This window comes from Paramisgurnus dabryanus, chromosome 8 (genome assembly GCF_030506205.2).
Source record: "Paramisgurnus dabryanus chromosome 8, PD_genome_1.1, whole genome shotgun sequence".
Lineage (NCBI taxonomy): Eukaryota > Metazoa > Chordata > Actinopteri > Cypriniformes > Cobitidae > Paramisgurnus > Paramisgurnus dabryanus.
In genome coordinates, this window is record NC_133344.1 from 26,988,398 (window position 1) to 27,001,142 (window position 12,745).

At 37.4% G+C, this 12,745-nt stretch overlaps 1 protein-coding gene across 2 annotated transcripts in view; it reads left to right on the plus strand.

Annotated features, from left to right (window-relative positions):
• aldh3a1 (aldehyde dehydrogenase 3 family, member A1) overlaps positions 1-10,549 on the plus strand; it is a 54,656-nt gene extending 44,107 nt beyond the window's left edge. For both annotated transcript variants that reach the window (XM_065281293.2, XM_065281292.2), the window contains exons 9-11: positions 9,235-9,334; positions 9,692-9,951; positions 10,345-10,549. In XM_065281293.2, the coding sequence (XP_065137365.1) occupies positions 9,235-9,334; positions 9,692-9,951; positions 10,345-10,359 (375 nt within the window). In that variant the 3' untranslated portion in view covers positions 10,360-10,549. The remainder of the gene's footprint in view (positions 1-9,234; positions 9,335-9,691; positions 9,952-10,344) is intronic.
• Positions 10,550-12,745: the final 2,196 nt, after the last annotated feature.

Consider the following 12,745-nt stretch of genomic DNA (forward strand, 5'->3'; position numbering starts at 1 on the left):
GCCATAAAACGGATTGTTAAATTATGAGGCCAACTAGTGGTGCAGGCATACCATTTTTTTGAATTGCCTCAGCTTTTTTTTGAATTGCCTCGGAACGTGCAGACCAAACCGTAAGGCCTAGAGACTTCAAACTTGGCCAAATGGTAGGACCCAATTTGGGGAGAGGTTGATAGAGTATCAACCCGATTGGCCTATAGGTGGCGCTATAGCGATAACAAACGCGTTGATGCTCATAACTTCCACAAATCTTAGCCAAATGTCAAGTGTCTTATATCAATGGAATCCTTGCGTCAAGACGAACAAAACGTATATCTCCGATTTTATTTCCGTCATGAAACTTTTTTCGCTATTTTCGATTTGGTTTCATGCATCGTTTCGTCACAGCGCCACCTAGTGGTCAGACGAATCAAATAATGCTTATAACTTAGGCTGAGTTTAACGTATTTTCATCCGACTTTTTTCCTTGGAGTCCTGAATTGTTGCCGAGTCCAACGATACCAAGCATGCCAGGTTTTGCTTTACGGTTGGTTCTGCACAGGAAAATAGCGCTTAAAAAACATGCGTGAATAACTCCGCGAGGGTTATTCCGATCGACTTGAAACGACCATAGGAAGAACATTGCATTACCTTCTGAACAAAAAGTTCTATTGGGGTTATGTTAAAATTTCCATCAGAAATGGCCGAAAATTGCAAAAAAAATTGTGTTTTTTACACATAAATGGTTACAACTCCGCAACGAAATGATATTTTTTCACCAGATTTGATACGCTGATGTCTGAGCACAAGCTGAGGCAATTCAAAAAAATGGTATGCCTGCACCACTAGTTGGCCTCATAATTTAACAAAACCTATGACATTGAGCAAACCCAATGGTCATACAACTGTTTTTTCAATAAACTAAAGTGTACAGCCATGATACTAGCTAGATGTAACAGAGTCATGACCTGAGATTCCATGCACGAGTTTGTCATAGCGCCACCTAGTGGTAATTTGTTATTTTCACTTAAAAATACTGTAACCTTACATTTAAAATCATGAGTCATCATGGAATATTCCTTTCATGGCTTTGAGTATAATCATTGATGGATTGCAAGTCACTCCCTAGAAACGAATGAGAATACCCTAGCAACCATTTAGCAAGAGCTGTATCTCTGTATCAGAACATCGTAGAGACATGGGGTTCGGCTCTTTTGACTCATTGACCCTATTTTAACATTTTGTGACCCGAGTCCACAAACCACAAACATTTCCTTCAGTGTTCTATTTGTCAATGTTCCGTGAGAAGAGAGGGAGACATTTCACTGAATAATAGCACTTTTTTTCTGATTACTTTGAACACGTGTGTCTGGTATCTTATTTTTCATCATTTATTTTGTACAATGCAGCAAATTTACACAGCCATGCCCTTAAAGGTCTTAATGTCCCAAATCGCTTGAACCCCGGTAATCGCTGCTTGCAGCTATATTTAGGGGTCAAGCCACGAAGTGGCGTAGACACCTATTGTTATTGTTAGTTTTCTTATTATTATTCATCCTAGTTCTTCCGCCATTGAAGTCAATGGCAGCCCATAGAACCGTACGTAGGAAAGTTATGTAATTTGGCACACATGTAGAGGACAGTCTTAGAAGTTACTATAGCAACATTGGTGTGTCTAACTCAAACCCTCTAGCGCCACCAACAGTCCAAAAATCCACTTATGTTCATGCTCATAACTTCTGACCCGTGAGTCCTAGACACTAAATTCTTGTTTCCTCTGAATCCTTGGCTCATGATGATTCAATTGCACACATTGATGTCATTTGTGTCATGCACATCTTTCCGCCATTTTGAATTTTCCGTAAAACCTACTTTTTCGAACTCCTCCTAGAGCGTTCGTCCGATTTGCATGTCCTTTGGTATGTAGCATCTAGAGACACCCCAGACAAAAAGTTATCAAAAGCTTTTTGATAGACCAATGCGTTCTCGTATAAATTGAAAACATATAAGGCGGCGAGCACGCCAAAACGGACGTGAGGCCGTATCTTCGCAAAACTTTATTGTATCGACACGAAACTTGGTATATGTCATAACAGTCATGACCTGAGGGTGCCTGCAATGTTTCGTCGCAGCGCCACCTAGTGGTCACGAGATTCGAAAAATGCCTATTTTTGCTTATAACTTCTTCAAACTTGAGTCTAAAATCATGAAGGTGGTCTTGTTAGATTCCTTGAGGCATGCCGAGTCAAACGATACCAAACGGTTTTCGGTCGGCCATTTTGGGTGTCGGCCATTTTGAATTTTCTCATTAAGTCCAGTATTTCACAAACAGATTGGCGTATCGCTACGAAATTTGGCATGGTTCATCAGTGACATGTTCTGAGCGCACCTATAAATCTTTAGGACGGCGCCACCTAGTGGTCAGGATATGTAAAATACATTTTTAAAATCTTTATATCATTTGATTAAATTGCCACTATGACATAAGACTTCACTCTATTGATTCCTTGGCTCATGCTGAGTCCGACTGTACCAAATATGTCAGAGTCAAACCTACTTCCTGTCGGCCATTTTGATTTATATTGAACAGCTACTTTTTCGAACTCCTCCTAGAGCGCTCGTGTGATTGACTTGATTTTTGGTATGCATCATCTAGAGACACTCTAGACAAAAAGTTATCAAAAGATTTTCGGTAGACCTATCCGTTGTCGTATAACGCATCAAAGAATGCGAGGGCGGGCACGCCAAAATGTGTTTGAGCCTGTATCTTCGCAAAACTTTTGCGTATTAATATGAGACTTGGTATATGTCATAACAGTGATGACTTGAGGGTGCATGCACCATTTCGTCACACTGCCCCCTACTGGTCACGAGATATAAAAAATGTCTATTTTTGGTTATAACTACTGCAAATTTGAATGTAAAATTATGAGACTGGTCTTGTTAGATGTCATGAGGCATGCCGAGTCAAACGATACCAAATGGTTTTTGGTCGGCCATTTTGTGTGTCGGCCATTTTGAATTTTTCTTTAAGTTCAAGTATTTCAGAAACGCAATTGCGTATTGTTATGAAACTTGGTATGGTTCATCAGCAACATGTTCTGGGAGGACTTGTAAACTTTTCGGTGCCCCCTAGTGGTCAAGAGATTTTAAGCTATATCTCTGCATCTCTTTATCGTATTTACACCAAATTTGGTGGGTGTCATCACAATCAAGACCTGAGTCACAATTTATTTTTTGGTCAGTGCCCCCTAGTGGTCAAGTCATTTAAGGCTATATCTCTGCATCTCTTTATTGTATTTACACCAAATTTGGTGGGTGTCATCACAATCAAGACCTGAGTCACAATTTTTTTTGGTCAGTGCCCCCTAGTGGTCAAGTCATTTAAGGCTATATCTCCGTATCGCTTTATTGTATTTACACTAAATTTGGTATGTGTCATCACAGTCATGACCTGAGGCACCATCTATTCTTTCGGCACAGTGCCACCTAGTGGTCTCAAGATACGAAACAATTGCTTTTTTTTCATAAAACTAATGCAAACTTAGTTCTTAAATCATGACAGTCATCACGTATGAATCATTTTTTGCCATGTTTGGCTTGACCCCGGTATCGCTGCTTGCAGCTATATTTAGGGGTCAAGCCCAGAATGGGCGAAGACCCCTATTGTATCCGTTAGTTTTCTTTTTATTATTATTATTATTATTATTATTATTATTATTATTAGTTATTCTTCTTCCGCCATTGCGGTCTATGGCAGCCCATAGAACCGTACGTAGGAAAGTTATGAAATTTGGCACATTGATAAAGGACAGTCCAATGTGTCCCCACAGCAAATTTGGAGTCTCTATCTCTAACCCGCTAGCGCCACCAACAGTCCAAAGTTGAACTTATGTTTTTGCTTATAACTTCTGATCCGTAAGTCCTAGAAACGAAATTCTTGTTTCCTCTGATTCCTTGGCTCAAGACGATTCGATTGGACCCTATGACGTCATTTTCCGTCATGAAAATTTTTCCGCCATTTTGAATTATTCGTAAAACCTACTTTTGCGAACTCGTCCTAGAGTTTTTACCCGATTGTCGCGAAATTTGGTATGTAGCATCTAGAGACCCTCATGGCAAAAAGTTATCAAAAGAATTTCGATAAACCAATCCGTTGTCGTATAGCGCGTTAACAAATTTTACATAGAGCGCAAAAAAACAGATTTTAGGCTGTATCTTCGTCAAACTTAGGCCTATTGACACGACACTTGGTACTTGTGATGCCAGTCAGGAACTGAGTGTGCATGCACAGTTTCGTCGCAGCGCCACCTAGTGGCCAGACAGATGTTTTTTACACCTATAACTTTGGCTGTGATCAACGTATTTTGACGGGACTTGATTTTTAGGAGTCCTGAATAGTCGCCGAGTCCAACGATACCAAACATGCCAGATTTCGCCTTACGGTTAGCCCTGCGCAGCAAAACAGCACTTAAAAAACACGCGCGAATATCTCCGCGAGCGTAATTCCGATCGACTCGAAAACATCATAGGAAGAATATTGTATTACCTTCTGAACAAAAAGTTCTATTGGCACTATATTAAAATTTTCATCAGAAATGGCCGAAAATTGCAAAAAACGAAAAATTACCTTTAAATTTTGTGTTTTTACACATAAATGGTTTTAACTTCGTAACGCAAAGAGATTTTTTCACCATATTTGATACGCTGATGTACGACCACAGTCTGAGGCTACACAAAAAAAATTGTATGGTTGCACCAGTAGTTGGCCTTATAATTGAACAAAACCTTTGAAATCAAGCCACCCTATGGTCATACAACTGTTTCTTCACTAAACTAAAGTGAAGTGTATAGTCATAAAACTAGCTAGATGTAACACATTTATGACCTGAGGTTGCATGCACGAATTTTGTCATTGCGCCACCTACTGGTTTTGAGATAGAATATGGCATTTTTTGCCAAAAACTACTGCAACAACACATCTAAAACCATGAGTCATCATGGATTATTCCTTTCATTGCTTTGACTATAATCACTAGAGGATGTCCATTTACTCTCTAGCAACCAATGAGAATACGTTATCAACTGTTTTTGCAAGAGCTTTTTCTCTGTATCAGAACATCACAGAGACATGGGGATGGTCTCTTTTGACTCTTTTAACTTGTTGTAACATGTTGTGACCCATGTTTGCCCACTGTAAGCATCACATACATGTCCTTCAGTGCTCTAATGTTCCATGATTGTCAATAACCGAAGGACAGTTGCAGTAGACAAGAATATAGATTATTTTTGTTGATTACCTTTGGATTTTTTCATCTGAAATCATTAGGTTTACCTAGGTTCTTCAGTCTGCTTATCCAAATGCAACTTTACATCCTTCTGTGCCCTTTTCGGCTTGACCCCGGTATTGCTGCTTGCAGCTATATTTATTATTATTTTTCTTCCTCGTTCTTCCGCCGAAAGTCAATGGCAGCCCATAGAACCGTACATAGGAAAGTTATGAATTTTGGCACACTGATAAAGGACAGTCCAATGTGTCCCCACAGCAAATTTGGAGTCTCTATCTCTAACCCTCTAGCGCCACCAACAGTCCAAAGTTGCACTTATGTTTTTGCTTATAACTTCTGATCCGTAGGTCCTAGAAACGAAATTCTTGTTTCCTCTGATTCCTTGGCTCAAGCCGATTCGACTGGACCCTATGACGTCATTTTCCGTCATGAAAATTTTTCCGCCATTTTGAATTATTCGTAAAACCTACTTTTTCGAACTCGTCCTAGAGCTTTTGCCCGATTGCCGCGAAAATTGGTATGTAGCATCTAGAGACCCTCACGGCAAAAAGTTATCAAAAGAATTTCGATAAACCAATCCGTTGTCGTATAGCGCGTCAACAAATTTTACGTAGAGCACAAAAAAACAGAATTTAGGCTGTATCTTCGTCAAACTTAGGCCTATTGACACGACACTTGGTACTTGTGATGCCAGTCAGGAACTGAGTGTGCATGCACAGTTTCGTCGCAGCGCCACCTAGTGGCCAGACAGATGTTTTTTTCACCTATAACTTTGGCTGTGATCAACGTATTTTGACGGGACTTGATTTTTAGGAGTCCTGAATAGTCGCTGAGTCCAACGATACCAAACATGCCAGATTTCGCTTTACGGTTATCCCTGCGCAGCAAAACAGCACTTAAAAAACATGCGCGAATATCTCCGCGAGCGTTATTCCGATCGACTCGAAAACACCATAGGAAGAACATTGCATTACCTTCTGAACAAAAAGATCTATCGGCGTTTTATTAAAATTTTCTTCAGAAATGGCCGAAAATTGCAAAAAAAGAAAAATTACCTTTTACAATTTGTGTTTTTATACATAAATGGTTATAACTTCGCAACGAAAAGAAATTTTTTCACCAGATTTGATACGCTGATGTATGAGCAGAGTCTGAGGCCACACAAAAAAATTGGTATGCCTGAACCACTAGGTGGCCCTATAATTGAACAAAATCTTACATATCAAGCAAGCCCTATGGTCATACAACTGTTTCTTCACTAAATTAAAGTGTATACTCATAAAACTAGCTAGATGTAACACAGTTATGACCTCAGGTTGCATGCACAATTTTGTCATTGCGCCACCTACTGGTTTTGAGATAGAAATATGGCATTTTTTGCCTAAAACTACTGCAACAACACATCTAAAACCATTAGTCATCATGGATTATTCCTTTCATGGCTTTGACTATAATCCACTGATGGTTGTCAATTCACTCCCTAGCAACCAATGAGAATACCTTATCAACCGTTTTGCAAGAGCTATATCTCTGTGTCAGAACATCGTAGAGACACGGGGGTGGGCTCTTTTGACTCATTAACACCACTCTAACATTTTGTGAGCTGAGTATTGCCACTGCAAGCACCACTTATTTTTACTTCAGTGTTCTAGTTATCAATGCTCGTCGAAAGAGAGGGAGAGATTTCACTAAATTCCTGTTACATTTAGAATAGACTTTAAAGTATTGTTACCCGTTTATAAATCACTTCATGGCTAAGGACCCAAATACATGACAGATATGCTAACTGAATATAAACCTAAAAGATTACTCAGATCATTAGGATCCGGTCAGTTAGAAATACCAAGGGTTCACTCAAAACAAGGTGCGTCAGCATTTAGTTATTATGCCACCTCTAGCTGGAATCAACTTCCAGAAGAGATCAGATGTGCTTCAACAGTAAACACTTTTAAATCTAGATTAAAAACACATCTGTTTAACTCTGCATTTACTGAATGAGCACTGTGCTGCTTCACACTGACTGCACTTTTAACTCAAGTCACTTTTACTCCTGTTTTATTCTTTTTAATATTTTAAACTGTTTTATTAAAATCACATTTATTTTCTTTAATTGTTATTTAAAATTCTCATGTCTTTATTGTGATCTTATCGTGTATATCTTATTTTTACATTTTCTTTTTCTTTTTTATATATTGTTTTCTCATCTCTGTGTAAAGCACTTTGAATGACCTCTGTGTATGAAATGTGCTATACAAATAAACTTGCCTTGCCTTGCCTTGCCTAAATGAGAACACAGCTTTTTTGCTGATAACTGTTATATTGTTTTGTCTGAAATCAAGAGATTTTCCTAGGTTTTTTAAACTGCTCATCCGAAGTCAACTTTACTTTCTGCTGTGCCCTTTTCGGCTTGTTATTATTATTCTTCTTCTTCTTCCGCCATTGCGGTCTATGGCAGCCCATAGAACCGTACGTAGGAAAGTTATGAAATTTGGCACACTGATAAAGGACAGTCCAATGTGTCCCCACAGCAAATTTGGAGTCTCTAACTCCAACCCTCTAGCGCCACCAACAGTCTAAAGTTGCACTTACGTTTTTGTTTATAACTTCTGACCCGTACGTCCTAGAAACGAAATTCTTGTTTCCTCTGATTCCTTGGCTCAAGACGATTCGACTGGACCCTATGACGTCATTTTCCGTCATGAAAATTTTTCCGCCATTTTGAATTATTCGTAAAACCTACTTTTGCGAACTCGTCCTAGAGCTTTTGCCCGATTTCCACGAAAATCGGTATGTAGCATCTACAGACCCTCACGGCAAAAAGTTATGGAATTCATGTCGATTCGCCAATCTGTTTGCGTAAACCGCGTCAACAAATTTTACGTAGAGTGCAAAAAAACGGATTTGAGGCTGTATCTTCGCCAAACTTAAGCCTATTGAAACGACACTTGGTACTTGTGATGCCAGTCAGGAACTGAGAGCGCATGCCCAGTTTCGTCGCAGCGCCACCTAGTGGTAAGACGAATGTTTTACACACCTATAACTTTGGCTGTGATCGACGTATTTTCATGGGACTTGTTTCCTTGGAGTCCTGAATTGTTGCCGAGTCCAACGATACCAAACATGCCAGAATTGGCCTTACGGTTAACCCTGCGCGGCAAAATAGCACTTAAAAAACACGCGCGAATATCTCCGCGAGCGTAATTCTGATCGACTCGAAAACATCATAGGAAGAATATTGCATTACCTTCTGAACAAAAAGTTCTATTGGCATTGTATTAAAATTTTCATCAGAAATGGCTGAAAATTGCAAAAAACGAAAAATTACCTTTAAATTTTGTGTTTTTACACATAAATGGCTATAACTTCGTAACGCAAAGAGATTTTTTTACCATATTTGATACCCTGATGTATGAGCATATTTTGAGGCCACACAAAAAAAATTGTATGCTTGCACCACTAGGTGGCCCTATAATTGAACAAAACCTTTGATATCAAGCCAGCCCTATGGTCATACAACTGTTTCTTCACTAAACTGAAGTGTATAGTCATAAAACTAGCTAGATGTAACACAGTTATGACCTGAGGTTGCATGCACAATTTTGTCATTGCGCCACCTACTGGTTTTGAGATAGAATAACGCATTTTTTGCCTAAAACTACTGCAACAACACTTCTAAAACCATGAGTCATCATGGATTATTCCTTTCATGGCTTTGACTATAATCACTGATGGTTGCCAATTCACTCCCTAGCAACCAATGAGAATACCTTATCAACCGTTTTTGCAAAAGCTATATCTCTGCATCGGAACACCGTAGAGACACGGGGGTGGGCTCTTTTCACTAATTAAACTTGGTTTAACTAGGTTCTTCAGTCTGCTTATCCAATCTCAATTTTACATCCTTTTGGGCCCTTTTCGGCTTGACCCCGGTATTGCTGCTTGCAGCTATATTTTTTATTCGTTCTATTAGGTGATTAAGCGAATGTTGACAGAAACCTCAAGCGGAGGAGTGGCTGTTAATGATGTCATGATCCACTACACTGTCAATTCCTTACCTTTTGGAGGTGTAGGTAAGCCAACCAATGAGAAATCAATCAATTCAATTGCCAATAGATAATTGCTAATATTGGTAAGGACTAATTTAGGCAAGGCAAATTTTTATATTGCACATTTTATAAGATGTGGGGTGTATTAGACAGAAAAGGTGCATTAAAATAAAAGTAAAATGAAGAAATTTAAAATCACAAGGAAAACCAAATATACATACGCTTTTAAAATAAAAATAGCAATAAGATAATACTTTTTATTATTATTATGAAAACGACTATATTATATATGAAAAACTATATAAAAATACATTTTCACCAATGGCCACTTGTCTCAGGCTTTCTGTATACATCTTCATAATCTCTCTCTTTCTGTGTAAGGAAACAGCGGAATGGGGAGATATCATGGAAGACACACGTTCGACCAGCTGAGTCACCATCGTGCATGTGTTATTAAATCTTTTGCTTTGGAGGGTGTTAATGACGCCCGCTATCCCCCACTAACAGCAGCCCGATTGGGCAGAGCTAAACTTGCCCTGCAGAATCGCTTGTGCAGTTGTAGTGCCATGTGCGTTTGGGCAGTAATCTCCACCATGGTGGCCATCGGTCTGCTCGTTGCCTTAGTGGTTGTACTGCTACAGGTAAAGATTTTACTACATAATATGCATAGGTCTTGCTAATTTCTTGGTTCTGATTGGTTGGCAGCACACATCCCCATGGTTTGTTTGCCACCTTACAGCTGCATATTGCTTGTTCATTTTCTAAGCAAGATAGGGAAGAAAATCTACAAAAAGCTAAACGTTTTTGTACTCCATTTACTGTTAAATTATTAATCAGGTTATAGACCATCTAATGAGTAAGCTAAAGGAAATAAAACTATTTTTTAAGGCATGTGGTGAAACGTTTTGTAACAGATTGTCAGGTTGGTTAATAAGTATTTGCCAATGGACTGGATTAAGCTTTGCTTCATTACTCTAGAATTTCTCTAACAATGCATGATTGTTCATAATCATTGTCCCCTCCCACTTCCACAGGAGACTCCGATGTAAAGCACCACCAGATGCCTCTGCCTAAATGACTACTGTTCGTCAAGTGTGTGATTGTATTAATAAATCATTAGGATACAGTGACTATATAGTAGAATATGCATGTACAATATATGTGAGTTGATTCGCACTCTGTTTCCAGTACACTGTAAACACACAATATGTTGTTTTTTTTTTTTTTTGCATTTAAGAGAAAAAAAAACAACAATTGAAAAAAAAAAAAATAATAAAAAAAAGATATAAAAGTAAAACATTTTACAATGAACAAGATAACACACAATATGTTTTAAATAGAACTTTTCTGAATCCTGTTAAAAAATGTGTACTTTTATAAGTTAATAAGGCTTGTTAAAAAGGCTCCTTCTGCTCAGGTAGCAGATTTGCAGCAGATGAACTGGTGAATAGTGCACGGCATGGCACATCTAAATTTAATCAGTAGTATTATTTCTGTTGTGTATGAGTAACAAGGGCTACCATTGTTCTCAAACTTTCTCAGCTGGGTGACCTTATAGAGAACATAAGGGTTTTTGTATACACTTGTTTTGACAAACTTTATAATAATTTATAACTATTATAATCTGTATTATCATTTCACTTTGTTAACATTATAATGGTTTACTTTTGCAACTTAACAAAGTTGATTAAAAGAATAATGATCAAAATGACAGTTATTTCATTATAGTACATATAAAATATTTACATATCTACAGTATATAGATTCGGTGTTGTTTCTTAAACATTAAAGGGGACATATTATGAAAATCAGACTTTTTCCATGTTAAAGTGCTATAATTGTGTCCCCAGTGCTTCTATCAACCTGAATGTGAAAAATAACAACCCAGTGACTTAGTTTTGGTAAACCACTCTCTGCAAACCTGTGAAATTGAAATTTGTCTCCCCTTGTGATGTCAGAAGGGGACAATACCGCCCCTTAATCTGCACTATCCAACCACAGCACTGCCATTTAGTGCAGAGATCAACCCATGTGGGTGATTCTTGTGAAATTAGACTTATGAGGTGTCATGAAACATTTTGATAAAAAAAAGTAAATGCTATCAAATAAGAAGCATACAGTTACAAACATCTCTTCATGTACTATTTTGCACATGATTTTAAATGACATCATACAAACCAATTTTGTTGTTTTTTTCCTCATTTAAGGGGACAATTTTCATTACTGCACCGTGTCCATGACTGGATTTGGGTTCTTTGACATGGAAATATTTATAATAAAAAAAAATTTAAACAAAAAATAAAAAGCTTCAGTGCATGTTATACTATAAACATTTACAGTAAATAAACATGTGGTATTTGGTGATCATTGGTAAATGTGGAGACAATAATAAGGAATATAAATGTGTTCAAGACCTTTTCTCATCCTCTGCAACAATTTTTAATCATTGTTAAAGCCCTCAAGGAACTAACATTTAAAAAAAATGTTGGAATGGACATAATTGCCTGTTACACTCAAGATGGCTACAAGGTAAGCAGTTCTTATTTTTCTCTCCAGATAAAAGTTGAAATTTTGTTTGTCATAGTAACTAGACAACTTTTCAGTTCTCATTACCGAAACATGAGTTTGTAAATGCATATATTTAATGTAATATCATGTTACGGTAATGATAATTTTTGATAATGATAATCGAAAATAATTTTATAGTAAATATTTTTTAAATCCTCTAAAAAGAATGGTTATATTAAGTTCAGACCTTAATCTTATATGTGCAAAAAAAAAAATGGCTTCAAGGAGTTTTTTAAAATTCTGATGCTGGACACCTTCTAAATCTGGATTCCGTGAGAATCCCTCATTTGCATTTTAAAAGGACACCCAAAAACGGCAAATTTTTGCTCACATCTACAAAGTGGCAATTTTACCATGTTATAATAAATTATCTTTATGATATTTTTAGGTAAAACTTCACATATGTACTTTGGGGACACCAAAGATTTATTTGACATCTTAAAAAAAGTGTTGTGAAATGTCTCCTTTAAATTGTATGCATAATGTGATTTTCTTAAGCTAATTTAATAGGCTTTTATATCTGACACATTGCAAACAACTTTGCTTTTTTTCATTTTAAGGTTTTGTAAATCACTAAAATCGAAACTAAACATCAATTGACACTTTTTTTCTATTTCTTATCTACAATGCAACTGCCGTCACTATTCAGCAGGTGGCGCCCTCTTACAGTCTAAAATATCTTATGGGGTATACACATTAAAGTGATACCGAGCTAGTCTCAAAAGTAATCTCTTCACACAACGGCTCCCAACATTAATCTGCAAACACATTTAATGTTCTGATATTGTGCTGTGGAAGATACTGAAAGATGCTATAGAGAATAAATACTCTGTACTATTTACTTTTTAGCACACTCAATGGATCATA